General features: G+C 44.9%; 1 protein-coding gene and 1 non-coding gene across 2 annotated transcripts; both read right to left on the bottom strand.

Moving 5' to 3' along the window:
- Positions 1 to 7,175: 7,175 nt before the first annotated feature.
- trnak-uuu lies at positions 7,176 to 7,248 on the bottom strand. The gene has a single exon. It is a non-coding gene; the product is annotated as a tRNA-Lys (tRNA).
- A 1,707-nt stretch (positions 7,249 to 8,955) lies between these two features.
- Positions 8,956 to 17,937, bottom strand: atg9a (ATG9 autophagy related 9 homolog A (S. cerevisiae)). Its single transcript, XM_045225506.1, has 20 exons — positions 17,780 to 17,937; positions 17,354 to 17,427; positions 16,374 to 16,534; positions 16,210 to 16,253; positions 15,858 to 15,922; positions 15,571 to 15,720; positions 15,140 to 15,281; positions 14,637 to 14,777; positions 14,348 to 14,468; positions 14,053 to 14,228; positions 13,828 to 13,950; positions 13,468 to 13,655; positions 13,225 to 13,378; positions 12,776 to 12,955; positions 12,382 to 12,588; positions 12,019 to 12,239; positions 11,800 to 11,917; positions 11,324 to 11,612; positions 11,078 to 11,220; positions 8,956 to 10,996 (listed from the first exon to the last, which is right to left on the bottom strand). Exons 3-20 carry the CDS (start codon positions 16,477 to 16,479, stop codon positions 10,988 to 10,990), a joined length of 2,577 nt encoding a protein of 858 aa, XP_045081441.1. The 5' UTR covers positions 16,480 to 16,534; positions 17,354 to 17,427; positions 17,780 to 17,937; the 3' UTR covers positions 8,956 to 10,987.
- Positions 17,938 to 22,158: the final 4,221 nt, after the last annotated feature.

Genomic DNA, 22,158 nt, shown 5'->3' with positions numbered 1-22,158 from the left:
TCCGGAGTAAGACCCAGTGTCTCCAGGCACTTGATGCAGGGTGCTGTGTAACTATGGACCCCACTCAAGACAGGCTGGCCGGCAGTCAAGAACCCTCTCATGTGAAATCTGCTTGTGAAGCTCATGTAGAGTGGGAAAGGGGAGCAGAGATAAGAGCAACACAGTTTCTCAATGCTCTTCCCCAGGCGGTGCCCTCAGAACAAGACACACTTCCAGCCCTCTCCATCGGCGAGCTGAGGCACAGCCAGGAAATAGATCCAGTTATCAGGGAAGTCCTGCCACTCATTCAGAGGGGTGAGCCACCACCTAGGCGAGGGAGGAGGAGGTTAGCTCTTACGACCCAGACACTGTGCAAGCAGTGGCATCATCTAAAAGTCCAGGACGGAGTCCTATATAGGGTAACCAAAGACCCATTAAGCAGAGAGAAGAGGTATCAGTTTGTGCTGCCTGCTAGCTTGAAGGCCAAAGCTCTCGCTGGTGTGCATGACTTCGCTGGGCATCAAGGGCAGGCTAGAACAGCACACCTTGCCCGACAGCGTTTCTTCTGGCCGCAAATGGGAAGAGACATCAAGGAATATGTGAAATGCTGCCAACGCTGTATCCTTGCAAAGACCCCTGAACCAGCTGCCCGAGCTCCCTTGGAGAGCATTCGCACTTCGGCACCCATGGAGCTGGTGTGCATTGATTTTTGGAGTGCTGAGGACTGTAAGCAAAGATCTGTCGATGTGTTAGTCATAACAGACCACTTTACAAAATTGGCTCATGCCTTTCCCTGCATAAACCAAACTGCAAAGCAAATAGCAAAGAAGTTATGGGATAACATATTCTGCATCTACGGTTTCCCAGAGCGAATACATTCTGATCAAGAGGCCAATTTTGAAAGCAAACTCATAGCTGAACTCCTCAGCCTCACAGGGATTATGAAAACACACACAACAGCATACCATCCCATGGGAAATGGGCAAACCGAAAGGTTCAATAGGACACTTGGCAGTATGTTGCGCACCCTACCCCTGACAGCTAAGCAACACTGGGTCCAACAGATACAGACTTTGACTTTTGCGTATAATGCCACCACTCATGAAACAACTGGATATCCTCCATTCTATTTGATGTATGGTCGAGTCCCCAGACTCCCAGTAGACATGGTCTTCAAACAAGTCTTGAGGGATCCAGTCGTGGTGAATTATAAGACCTATGCAGAGAAACTGATGGTGAACCTCCATGTGGCTGCCGACATAGCTCAGCAGCATGCGAGGAAACGACAGCAACATCAAGCTGATGACTACAACAAGAGAGTTCGTGGAACCCACTTGAACGTTGGCGACCGAGTTTTGTTAGCTAATAAAGCAGAGAGAGGGAAGAGGAAGTTAGCGGATAAGTGGGAAGCCACTATGTATACCATCATAGACCGGAACCCTCAGACTCACGTTTACAAAGTCAGAGACGAAAGTGGGAAAACAAAAGTTGTTCATCGGAATTTGATGTTGGACGTGAGCTTCTTGCCCATGCCAGAACTAAGCGATGAAGAGACGAATGGAGCTGCCTCGGATGTGGCCAGTGAGTTTCAGCCTCCTTCTGTTGATGCTTTGAGTGGCCTAGCAGTAGATGCTTCTGAGGACCGTACATGTTCGTGGTTAAACGCATCCTCTGACTCTGAGTCTATTGGAGAAGCTGATGAGTCTGAGATGGAGAATGAGATGCCCCACTCTCTGTCCAGGAAGTCTGTTCAACTGACACCCACGAGAGCCCAGTCTAAAGAGGCCAGAGGCCAAGGGGAAAATGAATACTCACCTGTGAGAGACTTGTCGGATTCCAGTGACCCCCCTGATTTGCACATGATTGACACTGACTCTGTTGCCCCAATTGATGTTCCTGACTTAGATGAGACAGGGTCTTCGGACGTCAATTCACCTGTTACATTGATTGATAGTCAGATACCCTCCCAAGTACAAGGGTTTGAAAGTCAGGTTGTCAGAACACGTACTGGCAGGGTTGTTAAGGCAGTCGATCGCTTGATAGAGAACATGGTGCAAAAACCACTCACCAAGGGTTTTGTTACAGGAGTCAGAAGGTCACTGTCTTTCCGTTCTTTATTTTAGATACATTTTTTAGATTAAGATATTTTTCTTTATTACCAGTAGTATGACCTGGGTCATGAGATGTTCATATTGGAGGGAAAGTGTTCCAAGATTTCATATGGTGTATAAGGCATCATATTCACTAGAAGGGGCAGTAGCCTGATCAACTGCTGTTTTCTTTTAACTTACTTTGTAAGTAGCTTTATACGCTGTATATGGGAAATGGAGTCCCAGGGCTATCTTGGACCAAGTGGACAAGAGTTTTATTCTATATGTTTTTGGTTATTTTCCAACCTCGTCGTGCGAAGGATTTTGGTGAAATTAAAGAGGGGTGAATGTAACAGGTCAAAGAATTACAGATTTTTGCAACCGTTCATTTTCTATTTTTTATTTTATTTTGTGAGTTGATTTCACCAAAATATTGTATTGTTCAGCATTTCGTGTAGTTTACAGATATTGGGAGAGTTAGTTGTGTAAGTGCGCCCTCTAGAGTGTTGGTTTGGTTATATGCGGAGGGGTCTCATGCTTTTCTCAGTCAGCATTGTACTCGACTGAGAGAGGTATGTGTTCACTTCGGCGTGATATAAACTTGATATACCTGTTAAAACTAAAACGTTTCAGTGCATATAGTAACTTGTATGTATATTATATGATGAGTGTACGTACATTTAATCAAGCTGTGTCGTGAATTTAGCTGTTTTTGAGAGTTTGAGAAATTGCTAACTTAGCTAACCTCGTGTTTTGTTTAGCTGTAAGTTAGCAATCGTCATTCTATCCTCTTGTGTTGAAGCCCACGTTGTTCTTTTTATGTTAGGCGGATTCTGGTCGAGGGTAGAGTTTTGAACATTTTCTCTCCTTGATGTTGAACAGGTATGTATTCCCTATATCAGGTTAAAAATATGTGTTCATTTAAAATGTTTTCATGTATTGATTAGTGTTTAATGGCACTGGAAAGCTCAAATGTGAAGGATTACATGTTGCTTCGTGCATATTACTGTATGTATTACCTATTTGAAAGATGGTTTATGTCATGTTGCACAGTATTAATGTAAAGGCTAAAAGCTCAGTTTTTGGCAGAGATAACATGCAATATGACACATACATAAGATATACACCAGATGCGATGTTTATTTTCCAATTATGTTGTATTTTATTCCTTGTATTTTTGAATGTGATTATACTGAGTCTGCATTGTACTCGACTGAGAGAGGCGGATTCTGGTCGAGGGTAGAGTTTTGAACATTTTCTCTCCTTGATGTTGAACAGATTGAGAGAGTTGTACACAATAAAGTGCCTTCAAGTACGCCTGTGTCTTGTCTTCAGTGCACCGGAACACAACGCAGTAGTCGGCAACGAGCAGACCGCGCCAGCTACACAATACCACATAATGACAAAGCGAAAACACGAAATTGAGCTCAGGTGCATTCTGTTTCCATTGATCATCCTTGAGATGTTTCTACAACTTGATTGGAGTCCACCTGTGGTAAATTCAATTGAATGGAAAGGCACACACCTGTCTATATAAGGTCACATAATTGACAGTGCATGTCAGAGCAAAAACCAAGCCATCAGGTCGAAGGAATTGTCTGTAGAGCTCCAAGACAGGATTGTGTCGATGCACTGGGGAAGGGTACCAAAAAAAAATGTCTGCAGCATTGAAGGTCCCCAAGAACACAGTGGCCTCCATCATTCTTAAATGGAAGAAGTTTTGAACCACCAAGACTCTTCCTAGAGCTGGCCGCCCGACCAAATTGAGCAATCGGGGGAGAAGGGCCATGGTCAGGGAGATGACCAAGAACCCGATGGTCACTGACAGAGCTCGAGAACCTTCCAGAAGGACAACCCCATCTCTGCAACACTCCACCAATCAGGTGTTTATGGTAGAGTGGCCAGAGGGAAGCCACTCCTTAGTAAAAGGCACATGACAGCCCACTTGGAGTTTGCCAAAACCTAAATACTTATTTCCCTCATTAAATTGCAAATCAATTTATAACATTTTTGACACGCGTTTTTCTGGAATTCTTTGTTGTTATTTTGTCTCTCACTGTTCAAATAAACCTACCATTAAAATTATAGACTGATCATTTCTTTGTCAGTGGGCAAACATACAAAATCAGCAGGGGATCAAATACTTTTTTCCCTCACTGTAAGTGCTTCTGAACAGGGTATGGTAGTAGGTGCCAGGCACACCGGTTTGTGTCAAGAACCTAATACTAGGAAGGTGTCCTTAATGTTTTGTACACTGTATATTTATATTCCAGTCTCTGACATTGCTCTTTCTGATATTTCTTAATTTATGGACTACATGTGTATTGTATTTTTTTTACTAAGTATTGCTGCACTGTTGGAGCTAGAAACACAAGCATTTCACTGCACCTGCGATAACATCTGCAAATCTGTGTATTCGACCAATAAACTTTGATTTGAAGATGATTGCAACACCATAAACATGACACTATAGCCCAGCGGTTCTCAATCCTGGTCCTGGGGACCCAAAGGGATGTACATTTTTGTTTTTGCCCTAGCACTACACACCTGATTCAAACCATCAACTCCTCAGACTCAGATTGATTTGAATCAGGTGTGTAGTGCTAGGGCAAAAACAAAAATGTGCACCCCTTTGGGTCGCCAGGACCAGGACTGAGAACCACTGCTATAAACCTTCTATAAATGATCATGGCTAGAAGGGCTCCATCTTTTGTCGAATTAACATCAAAAGTTGAGTTTTGTATTTTAGCTAACCCTAACCTAATTTTCATAACCTGCTACGTTAATTATCCTACCCTGCTGAGTACGTTCTCCTAACCCGCTACGAATAGTCAAATCTGACGTTAATTTGACAAAAGCTGGATCCCTTCTAGCCATGACCTAAAATAGACGTTCCACTCACGTTCAAGTAAAAATTGCAGTGAACCCCAGTGGCAGCAGAGGGCGCACATCAAGTAAGGACAGACAATGGAGGGTCAATGCAAGTAAAAATTGCAGTGAACCCCAGTGGCAGCAGAGGGCGCACATCAAGTAAGGACAGACAATGGAGGGTCAACGCAATGCAGATTTCAATGGTGCAGTAGTGGGCTACAAAACATGAAAACCACATGGCAAGAGTTGCCCTTCAATTCTGGTACTTTCTCTCTCACTTTGTTCTCTCCTCAGCGGTTCCCAGTCCTAAACGCCCCAGTACAGGTGGGACTGGTGGGTCTGTGCCTGGTGTTTGCCACTCCTCTGTGCTGTGCCCTGTTCCCACAGAAGAGTTCTATGGCTGTGAGCAGCCTGGAGCCAGATCTACAGGAGAGGATACGACAGAGCAGTCCCCACACTACTACAGTCTTCTTTTTCAAAGACCTGTAGGACCACCCAACCACACACACACCACAGACCAGCCCCCTCTGCTGGCTTGAACCTGCTAGTACAGCTAAGCGGGCAAAGATAATATTATATTTATGCTTATTTTTGTATTTACCTGTTTGTTTACTACGATGTTTGTTATAGGCTTTATGATTTGATTTGATTAGGGAGAGATGATGGTGAGGGGTGCGTCTCAGTCCTACAAAGTTGCTTCCTTTCCTTGTCTGAAAGGATGGAATAAGGGGTGGGGAGCCTACCAGTCATTATTGTAGATCAAGGAAAGGAGACGAGGGGAGGAAGCCACTTCAGAGTAATGAGACGCAGCCGAGGCGAGAGTAGTGTGACAGACAGTTATTTTATACTGCTACATTGACAAACAGACTGGTTTAATTTGGGTTTAGTCTGTTGTGTTTATCCTCCCGGGGGTTGTGGCTGTTTAGTTACTGACTGCTCTGAATGTTACAGAATGACAAATCTACTCCAATCACCACTAACTAGATACGTATTCAACCCCAGAGATAAAAAATATTATCCCCAAAGTGTATTTGTTGTTTATTGCCCTTGTGTTTGATATCGTACCCTTTTGAGCTGTGTGCACTGAAACCCGTTCATGACTTAGAAAATAGTTAAATGTAATCTGCTAGATGGATATCCACTCCCTCAAGTTGGCTCAACTGTAGTCTGTAGTACAGGTAGTGAAGGATAACAGTTGGTTTATGAGCACACTAGACTGACCCATTATTTAATTCCTTTTTGGGACTACCAGTGTTTTGTTTTCCGTTGCTAAATGTTTTGCTCCAGTGACATGACCCAGTTGACGAGCACAGTTTCTCTCTCTCTCTCTCTCTCTCTCTCTCTCTCTCTCTCTCTCTCTCTCTCTCTCTCTCTCTCTCTCTCTCTCTCTCTCTCCTTTCTTTCCCCCTTGGAAGTGCACACACACTGTCCCACCTCAACCCCTCTCAGCCTAGTGCACCGGGAACCCTGTGCGTTTGTGTTATCAAGAAAACCGCTAGAGATGCAATGACGCTGCATGAGCACTCCTAAATGAGATTTCAGTAAGCACATCCCCTGTAGCACTGATGACAATGATATGCCAGAAGAAAGGTTTATATAGGACAGGATCTAGGCCTAATGTTTCAGCCCCATATCAAGGCCTTTCATGATTTGAAAACACTGTATGGATGAATTTGGATAGTGTCTGTGCATTTTCAATGGAACTCATGAATATTTGTTGGTGAAATTTGTTCCGTGCATTACTATTGCCATTTGAAGGGGAATATACTGTATTGTGTCTAAATGTTAAAGGAATTGTATCCAATTTGTAAGTCGCCTATGGATAAGAGCGTCTGCTAAATGATGTAAATGTAAATGTAAAATGGTAAAGGCCATGAATGCTATTTTGGTCTGCACACCTTGACTGCACGTGCAGCTAAGAATACCCATGAAGCGAATTGGTGCAAATTGATGTAAAAAACAATAATAAAAAAACAATAATAATAATAATACTGCCGTACTTTTACAAAAACACATTATCTTACCGCAATGAGGCAGATATGCACAAGCACGGCACGTGATTTACATAATTGAACGACCCATTATGAGTGTTTATACGATTCTAACACTCCTGGAGAGAAAATGGTTTCGCCCTTTCAGGGACTTTTGAAAATTGAACGGCACGTGATTTGCGTAATTGAATGACCAATTATGAGGGGTCACAAGATTCTAGCACCCCTGAAGAGAAAATGGTATCGCCCGAACAGGGACTTGAACCCTGGACCCTCAGATTAAAAGTCTGATGCTCTACCGACTGAGCTATCCGGGCTCTTACATGAGGCACTGCCATGATATATAATAACCAACCTTAGAAACTCATAGAAATTATAACGAACACAAACACTGGAACTGTCTGCTCCTCTTAGCACTTTGATGGGCGGGACAGGAGTCAGTGTTGGCACTGATGGGTGGGACAAGATAGGAGTCAGTGTTGAGTGGGAGTAGCCTGCCACCTGGTGGTGTAGTCGTTACAGGTCAGTTGTTTTGTGGGGTACTTGTGAATACGGGAAATTTGGTGATGATAGATTTACTGGTAAACACATTATCAATATCAGACTCTGATTATGATTTCTACTGTCCAATTTAAACACTTGCCCTCCAATTCCACCTTCCCCAAAACACTATAAATGTTGGACTATAAACTGTGCCTCCCTACATAAGCCTATATTAGGGTGGCTTGGGGTTATATATGGCCAATATACCAAGGCTAAGGGCTGTGTCCAGGCACGCCGCGTTGCGTTGTGCTTAAGAACAGCCCTTAGATGTGGTATATTGGCCATATACCACACCTTCTCGGACCTTATTGCTTAAATATATACCATTAGGGGAGCCTAAATATAAATAATCCACTTGATTAGAGATACATTTTTTACTTCAGTTTTTAATTTTAAGTGAGGATGTTTGTAGCAAAATGCCCCCAAGGCAATTCATGTTTTGGTTTTTGCCCTAGCACTACACAGCTGATTCAAATAACCAACTCATCATCAAGCTTTGATTATTTTAATCAGCTGTGTAGTGCTAGGGCAAAAACCAAAATGTGCACCCAGGGGCTACCCCAGGACCAGTTTGGGAAACCCTGCTCTAGCCAACAGCCCTATCAGCATGCTGTTAGCTAGAGCGCACATGTAACCTACATCAGGGATGGGCAACTCCAGCCTTCGGGGCCTGATTGGTGTCACACTTTTTCCCCAGCCCCAGCTAACACATTTGACTCCAAAAATCAACTAATCATGATCTTCAGTTTAGAATGCAATAAGTTTCATCAGCTGTGTTTGCTAGGGATGGGGGAAAAGTGTGATACCACTCCGGCCTCCGAGGACTGGAGTTACCCTGGCCTACACGATGAGATTATTATTATGGACAAAAGAGCGAGATCATTTTTTTTTGTCAAACGGCAGCCAAGCATCGATTATCATGTCACCAGAATAACCCTCAATGTTATGGAAAGGAGCACCAAGCTCATCACCTTGCACTTTCACTACCCTGTGAAGCTCATCATAATTTATTTATTCTGTAACCTAATAAACTGCGTGCTTTTCCGATGAGTCATAGTGGGAGGACCACACAACATGTCATCGCACGGCTCCAAGTTCAATTAGATATGATGGCTATTATATCAATATTTGCGCATAAAAGGGTTTCCACCTACATTTTTGTAATTTTTGTACATTTATGTACTTTACTAGCATAAAAAGGTTGGGTGGAAACCTGCTTATTGTGAGGATATTAATAGTGAAATGCTCAATGTCATTTTGTTCCGATATTTTCCCCCAAGTTACCATATACTTATGCTAAAATATTTATTATGTTCTACTGAGCCATTTACTTTATGTTCGTATTCTTATCTTTTATTATTTCTTAATAAAATATATTGTTGCATTGTCGAAAAGGAACCTGCAACTAAGCGTTTAATTGGACGGTGTATACCATGTGTATCCTGTACATACTACTAACAAAACTTGAAATGACATAAACGTATTAAATACATTTTTATTGATGATTTACAACTGTACAAAATGGCAATTTACAGGACAATCTATAAAAACAAAAACAAAACCAGATAGGCTATATGTGTCAGCTCAGGAATCCTACTACCTCATTGTTAAACTTGTACCACAGTGGCTTCTTCCACTGTGTCCCAGAAGACCCTTTACATTATTCAAATCCAGGCCTCCAGGTCTGCAGCTGATATTTATCCAGGGTATGATTCAGATTGGACTCTCTGGCTGGCAACTCAATTACATTAATATATCAATCAATAGTGAGCAGCACTGCATACCTTGCCTTCTAGAAATGAATACCCAGCTGTAGAGTTTCTTTGACTGTATCTATTAGAAGCATATGTCCCCTCTGTAGCCTGGTCCCAGATCTGTTTGTGCTGTATGATCAACCATATGGGAGCTGGTTATACAGCGCTTAAAACAGATCTGGGACCAGGCTAGTCTACTTGTGAGTCCAGAGTCAGTGTGAACCACAAAAACAAACACTTGTAAATCACCATGCATCTCAACCTCAACTCTCTGAAGGTGGCACAAGCCCTGGTTAAAATAAAGTCATAAAAATATGAAATTATCAAAATCAATATACTGACAAGTGACATCCTTTGGATTCAACAAAAGTCATTAAAGTGCATTCTCTTTTTTCCCCCAGACAGTTTGGGCAGAAAAAACATGCAGTTTGCCTGATGCTGATGATTCTATACAGCTATTAGTGTTGATTGAAGGTTGATTGCTGTATAGTTATGGGATGGTTGTGCTTAAAGGGGCAATCTGCAGTTACTACATCCATTTAGGATATAAACCCATTGATTCTTGAAGAGTATAACTTATAAATGCCCCATGAGCTTAGTTCAACTGTCGTACCCCATCAGAAGCCAAAATATAAACTTGTTTTTCCAATGTTTGCTAACAAAGTAAATGTAAACAAACACTGTATAGCCTCAAAACATGGTTAAAAATGGATGGATGGTCAGTCCTTGCATCCACAGCTCTGTCTTTGAATTTGAGTGTGGTTACATTTCTCCAGCCCCATCCTTCAACCTTTTACTGAAACAGTGGTGGGGGAGATTTTGTTATCATTTCAACTGCGGATTGCCCCTTTAAGTGCTTAAATATGGCACTGAAGAGGCTGAAGTTACCCGTTCCAATCAGCCTGGTTAGTTTGCTTTCTTTAATTTAAAAGAGTGTTTGTATGACACAAAAACAATAACTATGATGTGTTTATTGTATGTGCATATCTCCATTTATTAACTATATACACCTCAATGATATACTTAGAATAGTCCAACGTCCTGATTTGAATTATACCAGTATGTCTATGCACATGCTGTATATCGGTTTAGTGCCTGCTTCACGTCTATGAGGTCTTTGTACAACACCATCACCCAATCCCAAAATGATTCCTAGTGCCAGTGCAGAGTCATACTTTGATGGAAGACTCCTATATATATATATATGAGAACACAATTTCTCTCTGAAAATGCAATAAATATAAGCAACCCAAAGAGAAAAAAACAAAGAATTAAAAATAATGACAAACTTGTCATTACTAAATCTTATCTTTAAAAAGGTGCTCTCTGGCTAGAAGTTGCCCTTAGGCACAGATCTATGATCAGCTTACCCTCCCTAAATCCTAACCTTAACCATTATGGAGAGAAAACATCAAGCTGACCTTAGATTAGTGTATAGGAGGCAACTATGGAAGCCGATAAATATGCTATGGGTTCCATGCTGTCAGTTATGATGAAGTCGTCAACCACCGTCACTTGATTGGCGGTGTCATCCACAGAGGGTGTCAAGAAGAAGTCATTGTAATCTTCACACTGTTACTCAATTGTTTTTCTCTAGCCCAGAGCGAATAACACGGCATGCTGCTATCCCACATGTCTGTCCATCTGGGGTCAAAGGTAAAGCCATGGTGAAAGGTCACAGGTGAGCAGGAAGTTCTTTTCTGGGAGGATGAGGATGTTTGATGTGTTTGTGGGGGGTAGGTGGGATCTCTCTGGTCATTTACGTCACCTGAGGAGAGAGGGAAACACTGAGATGGAACCTCATACACAGACGCAAGATCTTTGTTTGTGTGCGCGTGTGTGTAAATACCTTGTGTATGTTGGGAGGCATGTCGTCCTCTGAGCCCTCCTCAGGTACAGTGTCTGGGTGTCGGCCTCCCCGTCCCTCCTCTGCCCAACCCCCCATGGGCACACGCGCCGACCTCACCACTCTGCCCCCCGGGCCCACAGAGTCTGGAGGAGCGACACACACACAGAGAGATATCAGTATGATCAATATGTCATCTTCAATATCATTGAATGAGAGTGTCATTTGAGACACATTTGTCATGGTTACCTGTGGTTCCCCCATAGCGACGCTGGCTATTGCTCTGGAGTGGTGCCTCTTCCTGCCCCGGGGTGGTACCTCGGTCAGGGTTAGGGCCCGAGTTAGAGCTGGTGATAGGGCCAGGGGTGGAGATAGGGGTGGAGATAGGGAAGGTGTGTGAGCGGGGGATGGGGTTTCGGGGGTTAGGGTTCCCTCCCCCTGAACCCCCCTCCTCTGTGACACTGTCACTACTGTCGTCACTGTCCTGCCTGTGCCAGGTGTGCCGGGACAACGCCCCTCCAGACTGCTGCTTATGGAGCTAGATAGAGGGAGGGAGATGGGGAGAGAGGAAGTGGGAGAGAGAGGGGAGAAGGAGGGAAGAAGAGGGGGAGAGAGGAAGTGGGAGAGAGAGGAAGTGGGAGAGACGCATTTACTTTTGATGCTCTATATTGCAACATTTTTAAAACCATCCCGACACAGACAGACAGACAGACAGACAGACAGACCTCATGTATATAGAGTGCGTGGATGCTCATCTCCGTGGAGGCGTATTCTGATAGGACGAGACTAGTCAGCTGACCTTCCCACGCACTACTGCCTGAACTAGCAGTACGAGCGTCAGTACTGAGGGGGGGGGGAGAGAGAGTTTGTTGATTGACTGTTAGTTGATTGATAGATTGCTTGATTGATTCGTTGATTGGTCGGGGGAGGAGTGTGGGCTTTACCTTGATCCTACCATGGCTCTGCTTGCAGAAGAGGCGTGTCCGGCCGACCTATGGGCGGAGCTACAGCTGCCCCTCATGCTGCTGACTGAGAGGGAGCGCAAGGCTGACGCCCCGTCGCTAACATCCACCGGCCCGTGATTGGTCAAGGCGCCATCCCGCCCCAGATTAAGAGAGGCCAATGAGGGGGGACCTGCCAGGAAGTTAGCTATCAGACTCCTTGGCTGAGAGAGCGAGAGAGAGAGAGAGACACACACACAGAGAGACAGAGAATTTGATTTTTACCTTTAATATCAGTGTAAACAAAAAACTGATCCAAAATTGAAGTGTCAATGTATTTATTGGCATGTCTGTCTGTCTCCATACCTCTGACTCGGACAGTGAGGTGAGAGTGTGTGTGTCTCCCGTAGCCTCTCTCTGTACTCTCTCTTTCAGCTGGCTGATGAAGTGAGTGGTCTCGGTAGGGGGCTGCCACTGGGGGTTGGTGATGGCAAAATGCATCAGGGACAGCTCAGTCTTCCCATCCTCCGCCTGTTGGTAAATAGATGCCTCTGTCTTCCCCTCAGACATCCACTGGAGGGAGGGAGAGGGGGAGGAGGACGTAAGAGAACGGAGAGAAGGGAGGAGTTAGGGAGGGGAAAGGGAGAGAGAGAGGGAGAGAGGGAAAGAGAGAGAGAGAAATAGAGAGTCACTATTTATGCATTGCCCATCTGTGTGTGTGTGTACGTATGAGTTGTGTGTGTGTGTGTATATGTCTCACCGCGGGGTGTCCGTGCTGTCTGATGTCCATCTGAGCGAAGGAGCAGGTGTCTCCCACCCCCACCACCTCCACGGTGAAGTTCCTGAAGAAGTCAATAATCTCCAGCGACTTCCTCCTCAGACTGAAGATCAGGATGAAGGGAGTCACCAGGGGGCTGATCAGCTCCTCTAGGATAAACACCTGGACAGGCAGAGGAAAGGTTTAAACACCTGAGTTAAAGGGTTAAACACCTCAACGCTGATCTAGGATCAGGTCCCCCCTGTACATGTAATCTTCTTCATTACGACCTTAGAGGGTTCACTGATCCTAGACCAGCCCTCCTCATCTGAGACGCTTTGTGAATACAGGCTCTGGACAGGTAGAGAAGAATATGCTATGTGCTTACGAAATGATAAATAAGTTCCTGCTTTATAAAGGGTGGCAAAGGTTATGACTATAGTGCTACTCACAGCCTTGTACTGGAAGAGCTGTGAGAACTGGTCTCGTGTCTCATAACGGTGGGCGTTGCCCTGCCAGTGATCTGGCATGTAGTGGATGTGAGCCAGGATCACCCTGAGCAGCTGCTCTGGACAGTACACCAGTTGTTTATCTGGGATAAAAGACCTGAGGAGGGAGGGAGGGAGGGAGAATATGAAAGAATGTACTAAACCCTTCATATAACTTCGTACACAGACAGACACAAACACACACACCTGCAGACAGTGATACACACGCCCAGCAGGGTGATGGATGACAGGACGTGTTCCACGGCGAGGACGTCTTCGTCGTAGATGGTCAGAGCAATGAGGACAGCCAATAGGGAGCCAGCAAAAAACGCCACGTTCTTAGCCACCACCGTCAGCAACGGGGACAGGAAGCAGTTCATATACTTAGAGGACGCCTGCGGGAGGGAAACACGCACACGCACAGAAGTGAAGAAAATCAGACATTTTAGCCACCACTGACAGCAACAGAGACAAGAATCAGTTCATCAATATCACAATACTTACCTTACACACCTTCTATATGTGTGTGTGTGTGTGTGGTGTGAGTGTGTGTGTGTTCATTCCTACTTTGTAGCCCTTGCTGAGCCGTGACATCAGTTCGTGGTCCAGCTCATTGAAGTGGCGAAGGTAACATCGACCATACAGAGACCAACACCTCGCTCCCAAACTGCCTGGCTCACGCTTTATCACCTACACGCACGCACACACACAAGAAATTAGCTTTAAAGTATCTGCTACTCCTCCATAACGGAGCACAGCGGTGTGTGTGTGTGTGTGTGTGTGTGTATCTACCTCTGTATAGCTGAAGAAGGCATACAGTATTTGCCAGACCAGTATGACAGGACAGAGTAAGAGGTTGGCGATGCCGATCCACAGTATACGTGATGCCAGTTTGTCTGCCAGCTCCAGCCTGTTACCACCTCTCTTATACTGCGGCTTCAAACTCCACTCACTCTCAAACAGAGAGCCTGGGAAGGGGGGGTGAGAGACAGAGAGAGACAGAGGGAGACAGAGAGAGAGAGGTGAAAAGTGTACCAAATAAAGTGTACCAAGCACAAACCCCAAAACACACATTACACACACCAACCTGGCCCCCAGAAGAAGATGAGTTCAAAGTTGTACTTGAGGCCGCGGGTGTAAAACACACTCTCCCCGAGCAGCGGCGGGCAGAAACGCACGGGAAGGAGGGACTTATTCACCATGGCAACCTGGAGGAAGAGGAAGAAGGCGGTTTAGGTGGTGTTGTTTTTGATTGACATGTGGTTCAGCAGCAGGGGCACAAGCGAGGAATGGTAAAGAAGTTGACACGAGCACAAACACATGTGAGTGCACAGACACACACAGACACACACACACAGACACACAGACACACACACCATGTAGTTTTTGAAGCGCAGGATACGGTGGTATATGTCCAGTTCTGTGAGTTCTTTCTTGTGGATACAGATCTGGTGTTCCTTCTGGATCTCAACGATCCGGGCCTGAACCTCCTGCCATGTGAAGTATGGCAGCTCTGCCTAGAGAGGGGGGAGGAGAAGGTGGAGAATGAGGGGAGGAGATGAGGAGGAGAGGGGGAGAGAGAGGAGAAGGGGAGATTTACATTTACGTCATTTAGCAGACGCTCTTATCCAGAGCGACTTACAGTTATAGTGAATACATATATATATATATATTTTTTTTTTCAAACTGGTCCCCCGTGGGAATCGAACCCACAACCCTGGCGTTGCAAACGCCATGCTCTATCAACTGAGCTACATCCCTGCCGGCCATTCCCTCCCCTACCCTGGACAACGCTAGGCCAATTGTGCGCTGCCCATGAGATCAGTAGTTAAAGCAGTAGGTTGAAGACCCACAGACAGGCACACATACACACACTCACCATGCTCATCTTGAGTGCGTTGGTGTAGAAGGAGCGTATCTCCCAGTAGCAGCAGACGTTGTAGATGAACTTGATGAGGCGATGCAGCCAGAACACTCCAGATATCATCAATACAAACATCACTGCCACGTTGTCACGGATACTGACGGGAAAACAACAAGCAGGTTGTCATGGATACTGGCAGGAAAACAACAAGCAGGTTGTCATGGATAGTGGTGGGAAAACAACAAGCAGGTTGTCATGGATACTGGCAGGAAAACAACAAGCAGGTTGTCAGATACTGGCGGGAAAACAACAAGCAGGTTGTCACGGATACTGGCGGGAAAACAAAAAGCAGGAAGGACATTTTCCAGCATTCCTTACTAGTCTGAGCGCTAAAGACGTGTTTATAATGCATTTATAAAGCATTTATGAAGTGTTTAGAGCCTTACCTTGCGCTGCAGACGTCCACAGGCAGGAAGGCGTCAGGCAGCGTAACTTTGGAGGAGTCGGTGTGGTTGACAAACTTGTTAGCGAACAGAATGTCATAGTCCACACAATTAGCCAAGAAGACCGTGAACCCTACCACAAACAGCAACTGGCTACAGAGGGGGAGAAAGGGGGAAGGAGGAAAGAGGAGAGAGAGAGGAAAGTTGAAAACGACCCCTCAGGACACCGACATGGACCACATAGAAGACACAGACAGACACACACACACACACACACACTGTGTACTTACACCAGCTCAAAGACCTCTCCCAGCAGCATACAGGTGAAGCCATTCTTCTGGTGCAGGTTATAGACGTGTCAGGGATCAGGGGTCAAGGATCATATTAGGACGTAAAAGTAGCATGTGTCCTCTCATAATGAAAGTCTAGTGGTCGATAGTATTAACTCAGGTCACAAGCTCAACATTCCTCCTCCTGGAGAGCTACTAGGCGTGCATGCTTTTGTTCTAGCCCTGCTCTTACACACCTGGTTCTACTCTTCTCCCGGAAGGTGTTGACCATCCCTGTCCTAAAATAACCCCTGGGGTAGTTGTAGTAGTGAATAGTCCAGGAGTACAGAGACACAGAGGGGTAAAAGGATATCCTCTGGAAGAACAGGTCCAGGTTCTCTATGTGGTGCCACGGGGCTGCAGAGAACAGTCAACAACAAAAACAGGTTAGTGTGTGTGTGTGTGTGTGTGTGTGTGTGTGTGTGTGTGTGTGTGTGTGTATGTGTGTGTGTCTGTAGATCTACATAAGAACTTTACACTTGTTTCCGTCAGGTACGTGCACCAGTAGGTTGTCCTCTCCTGGTGGAGAGTCACTGTATGAGGCCTCTAGGCGCTGGTACTCTGTGTCAAAGTGTGCCGCCATGGTAACCACAGCTTCAGTTACCACCAACAATCAAGCCCCTAGCTACTGATTGGACCTGTGGAGTACAGAAAGGGTGGAAGAGAAAGTGAGAGAGCGAATCAGTGCCATAAATCCACAACTTGGCTGTATTACAATAACCATGTGTCTTTCTCCTCCCTCATCTGCACTGGATTGAGTAACAGAGGGAACCTCTTTCAGACTAGTAACAGATGGAACCTCTTTCAGACTTTCACCTATCCAGCTCCTCACATAATGGTAGATAAAGGAGACGAGGCAAGGAAAGGAAGCCATGCATGTAAACACCTGTGCACCATCCATCACTGGAACCCGGATGTAGCAATGCTTGAAAGGCGCGACAGACAGACAACTGACAGGTGTGGAAATGGGCACAAAGAATATGCCATAATACTACAAAAGTTCCATGTTGGCCGATATAGATATGTCACTGGCAGAACACTGCTGACACAATGCGCAGTATTGCGAAATGTGCTCTGCTACTCCAGCGGAATCACAAGCACGGATATTGAGACAGAGCGTTGTAAACCACATTATTGCCTACAAATAGCCTAATGTTTTACGTAGAGCCTATGGCTCTGATTTTACTCACGTGACAATTTGTGAGCGACAAAAAGCAAGTCTATACATACTTTTTGACCAACGTGCGCAGCGTGGCTTTAACTTATAAACAATGAGCGTTCCTGGTGCTGCTGGCCTTTTGAAAGGCGACAATAACGAGGGACACGCAGCCTCCTCCTATGCTATAATCTACATGTAAATGGAAACATTGTTGCATCTTCGGGTCTTCAACAAATAGTTTACCTGGAAGATGATTCGGCTACACGTATTTAGGCCTACATACAAGAAAATAGCCCACCTTTGCTGACCAAACATAGATTAGCTCCATTCCAGGATCACTACACACCAGGGGATTGCCGCGTACATTTCACCCTACAGAAAGGAACATGGGACATTAATATTATAATATCATGAAATTGTACCGATAAGCCTATCCCACTGCTTACAATATAGCCATGATTTTTTTTTTTTACACACACACACACACACAAACTGTGTAATGTTAACTAGGCAGCCTGGGAAAGTGTAGTTAGATATGCTACCCTAGGAAGAGCGAAACCGTCAAGATAATTTGATTCTCAGGATACTGGCAGAATGCTATTGTTGAAGAAAGGTGCTTGTTTATGACAGATCTACAAAAACATCACAAGGATTTAGCTCTAGCTATATTTTCCTACTGCACTAGACTATTAGTCTGTTGAAATGTTGTCGGGTCGCAGCCTACCTTTGAAGTCAACTGCAGGCAGTCTGATCGTCAAGGATAATTGCCGATTCTAAGTTTAGAAGACGTCTAGGTTTTGTTTTCGTGTTTCTTTTTGAGTCAGGGGCGAAATTTGGTTTCATTTCTGAAACACATTATGTACACCAATGCCTGTCACGGCTGACGGATACCTGGTTTAGCCAATCAGAAGAGTGTTTTTCCCAAACGGGGAAGAAAACAGCCAGTCATAGACAGTAAGAGGCGGGCTCCCGAGGCTCCTGCTTCGGCTTTCATGACACTCCCTTTGAGCCTCATACAGGGTCCATCTATGCCATGCAGGTTTTGGTCAATGGTCAATTATTATATTGTTTTGAATTAAATATAAAGCAATCTCAAATATCGTCATCTAAAACTCAAAAGTATCTAGACCACATGTAGTTCCTGACGACGAGAAAACGTCAATGATGAATTGAATGTACAGTCATTTTTAATAAAGCCTATATGATATCCATGGGCGCGCCTGTAAATTAAATTAATGGTATTTTACCGCCCCTTCGTGGATATCTATGGTATTACAACAACATTGACCCTCGGGGGTGCTGCTATACTGAAACTCACCTCTGGGTTGAGCTATAAACCCAACCTATTGCTAAAGTTTGAAGTTATATTGGCTGTGCTTTACAGTCTAATGATGAAGTCGATTAGACACACAATTACATGTATCTGCTATTAACCAAGTTGTTTGTTCTTAAACAAGCCATATAGATATTGTGGAGTGTGTGGATGAGACTGTTCATAATGTGACTATGGGCTGCTGGAGTGACAGCTGGCCTTTTGTTCACTGTGTCTGTTAACACTGATGGACAGGTGTGTGTTGAATATATAAAGAAATTACTTGGCCATCTGTTTCATCCTTTCATCCTTGCTCTCCATCTCACCCTCTACCCCCTTTCTCTCGCTGTCTGTCTTTGTGTGCGTGTGTGCAGGCGTGTGTACATGCGTGCGTGTGTAATCTGCTCATTATAGTGAGTAGGGCTATTAAATCTGGTGCGATTAGGATTAGGATTCATTTGGGATAATCTGATAAAGTCTGTCCAAGGCAGAAACACTACACTCTTAGGAAATAAAAGTGGTATCTAGAACCTAAAAAGGTTCTTCGGCTGTCCCCATAGGAGAACCCTTTGAAGAACCCTTTTTGGTTCCAGGTAGAAGAACCCTTTACATGGAACCCAAAATAGTTCTACCTGGAACCAAATAGGGTTGTCTTATAGGGACAGCCGAATAACCCTTTTTTCTAGGAGTGTACCGCTTATCTACACACACATCTATTCTGACAACAACCGCTAGTTGATACTGAGATGGTAATATGATGATATGGCAATAGTCCTATGGGCAATACCTTCTATCCACCACACAGCCCTGTGTGTAAAACGACCTTACATGCAGTGTACTGACGAATGAACAGTATGTTTCTGAAAAATAGGCCAACAAACCCAAGATAGGTAACTGGTTGGATCAAATCACATTTTATTTGACACATGCTTTGTAAATAACAGGTGTTGACTAACAGTGAGATGCTTACTTACGGGCTCTTCCCAACAACGCAGACAGAAAAATATAGAAAAATAATAACACAGAATGAGTAACGATACCTTGGCTTTATACACGGGGTACCAGTACCGAGTTGATGTGCAGGGGTACGAGGTAATTGAGGTAGATATGTACATATAGGTAGGAATAAAGTCACTAGGCAACAGGATAGATAATAAATAGTAACAGTAGCATATGTGATGAGTCAAAAGAGTTAGTGCAAAAAGAGTCAATGCAGATAGTCCGGGTAGCTATTGGTTAACTATCAAACAAACAATTTAGCAGTCTTATGGCTTGGGGGTAGAAGCAGTTCAGGGTCCTGTTGGTTCCAGACTTGGTGTATCGGTACCGCTTGCCGTGTGGTAGCAGAGAGAACTGTCTATGACTTGGGTGGCTGGAGTCTGACAATTTTTAGGGCCTTCCTCTGACGCCGTCTGGTATAGAGGTCCTGGATGGCAGGGAGCTCGGCCCCAGTGATGTACTGGGCCATACACATTACCTTCTGTAGCGCCTTGCAGTCAGATGCCAAGCAGTTGCTATACCAAGCAGTGATGCAGCCAGTCAAGATGCTCTAAATGGTGCAGCTGCCCATGCCAAATCTTTTCAGCCTCCTGAGGGGGAAGAGGCATTGTCGTGCCCTCTTCACGACTGTGTTGGTGTGTGTGCACCATGATAATTCCTTAGTGATGTGGACACCAAGGAACTTAAAGTGCTCGGCGATCAGCTCCTTTGTCTTGCTGACGTTGAGGGAGAGGTTGTTGTCCTGGCACCACACTGCCAGGTCTCTGACCTCCCTGTAGGCCGTCTCATCGTCGTCTGTGATCAGGCCTACCACCGTTGTGTCATCTGCAAACTTGATGGTGTTGGAGTTGTGTGATGCCACACAGTCTTGGGTGAACAGGGAGTACAGGAGGGGTCTGCGTGGCGGATGTGTTGCCTACCCTCAACACCTGGGGGCGGCCTGTCAGGAAGACCAGGATCCCATCAAGAAGTCCAGGATCCAGTTGCAGAGGGAGGTGTTTAATCCCAGGGTCCTTAGTTTAGTGATGAGCTTGGAGGGCACTATGGTGTTGAACGCTGAGCTGTAGTCAATGAACAGCATTCTGACGTAGGTGTTCCTTTTGTCCAGGTGGGAAAGGGCAGTGTGGAGTGCAATAGAGATTGCATCATCTGTGGGTCTGTTGGGGCGGTATGCGAATTGGAGTGGGATAGATGTTACCAGGGGTACTCTGCTCCAGTCAGAGAGCAAACAGACGACAGAGACATTGCCAAAGTTCACATATTTATTTAGGACTGGTGCTTGGACATGGTAAAGGTTCTGTAACATAAGGAGTAGTCATAAGCAGGTTACATAACATGAAAAGATAAACAACATGCTTGACGTGCTCCTCGTATATAATCCAAAGGACAGAACTAGGACAGCGCTCCGAGTAAGTTAACTTCGACAACTGGAAAGAAACTGAGAAATGGCTTGACAGGCTTTAAATACTAACTAGAAGTGTGAATGAGCCTATCAGGGCAGTCCTGATAATTAGTGACAGGTGTGTGATTGCATGACAGTGTCAACAGGTGAAATCAACTTGCTTGATCAAGTCCATCTCAGCAAAATGCTGCTCCATTCTGAGGGCTTTTGTACAGTCTCACTGTCATTGTTGGTTACAGATGTATGAATGGGCTGACTTGGCGAACTAAGCTGTGTGTGTTTGGGTGTGTGTGTGTGTGTGTGTGTGTGCGTTTGGGTGTGTGTGTGTGTGTGTGTGTGTGTGTGTGTGTGTGTGTGTGTGTTTGGGTGTGTGTGTGTTTGTGTGTGTGTGTGTGTGTGTGTGTGTGTGTGTGTGTGTGTGTGTGTGTGTGTGTTTGGGTGTGTGTGTGTGTGTGTGTGTGTGTGTGTGTGTGTGTGTGTGTGCGCGCGCGCACGTGCATGTGTGGCTGTAGGGGTTGGCTGATTAAATTACCTCTCTGTCTGTAGGGAGCCAGGAGGTCGCCACGCCAGATAATTGGTCAGAAGACATGCTGTCATTGGTGTGTGTGTGTGTGTTGTGGGGGGGAGTCCCCTGTGGTGATAGGGGGTATCCAGGATGAAGTAATCTCTCATGGGATTCTTAATTAGATCACCCCCCCCCCCTTCTCCTACTGTATTCCCCTAAATACCCTCACCCCTCTCCCCTATCCCTCCCCCTCTGCCTCCCTGTATCTTTGTGTCAGAGGGTTTTGAGTAATGTGTTTGTGTGATAGTGGGGGGAAGGGTTAGTGAAATTAATTTTCTGGGGGGGGGGCAGATTGATTTACTGTTCACACACATGCACACATACATACACACACACACAACTGTCACATCAAGGATGAATGGCTGAAGCTTAGAGCAACCAGGAAATTCAACTTCACTGGAATAAACTAAACTAGCCTAATATTCTATAAATCTGTTCTCTTTGATTGAAGCCCAATTGGCTGATTGCATCTTCATCATGAAAGAAATTAATCATCTTTTTAACTTCTTATTTATTTATTTGAATAAGCACAAGCATTGAGCAGAAAATAAGTTACGGAAATATATTTGTGTGCCTTTTAGAACACAAAAAGCTAGCTGCCCTACACAATTCCATTAGCTTTGTTATGCACATAAATAGTAAATACTAGCCTATAGCTGCTAAAAGTAACAAAATAACCTGTCCTTTCTCTTCACTCTCTTCTTCCACTCTGCTGTTCTGCTGCCCCTGCATCTTGGCTGCAGTCCTTCAGGCCTTCAGGGAAGCCTGGTCCCTTCTGGTCTTCAGGTTCACCGTGATCACAGCACAGACCATCCCCAGCAGAGC

The sequence above is a fragment of the Coregonus clupeaformis genome, chromosome 16 (assembly GCF_020615455.1).
Source record: "Coregonus clupeaformis isolate EN_2021a chromosome 16, ASM2061545v1, whole genome shotgun sequence".
Taxonomy (NCBI): domain Eukaryota; kingdom Metazoa; phylum Chordata; class Actinopteri; order Salmoniformes; family Salmonidae; genus Coregonus; species Coregonus clupeaformis.
The sequence above is the reverse complement of the archived record's forward strand: the minus strand, read 5'-3'. Positions and strand labels throughout refer to the sequence as shown.

Coding starts and splice junctions, on each gene's coding strand:
- atg9a (XM_045225506.1), bottom strand. CDS start 16,479: ATGGCGGCACACTTTGACACAGAGTACCAGCGCCTAGAGGCCTCATAC. Junction 15,923..16,209: donor TGGACCTGTTCTTCCAGAGG/ATATCCTTTTAC, acceptor GATCCCTGACAC/GTCTATAACCTGCACCAGAA. Junction 11,613..11,799: donor ACGCACTCTATATACATGAG/GTCTGTCTGTCT, acceptor CCCTCTATCTAG/CTCCATAAGCAGCAGTCTGG.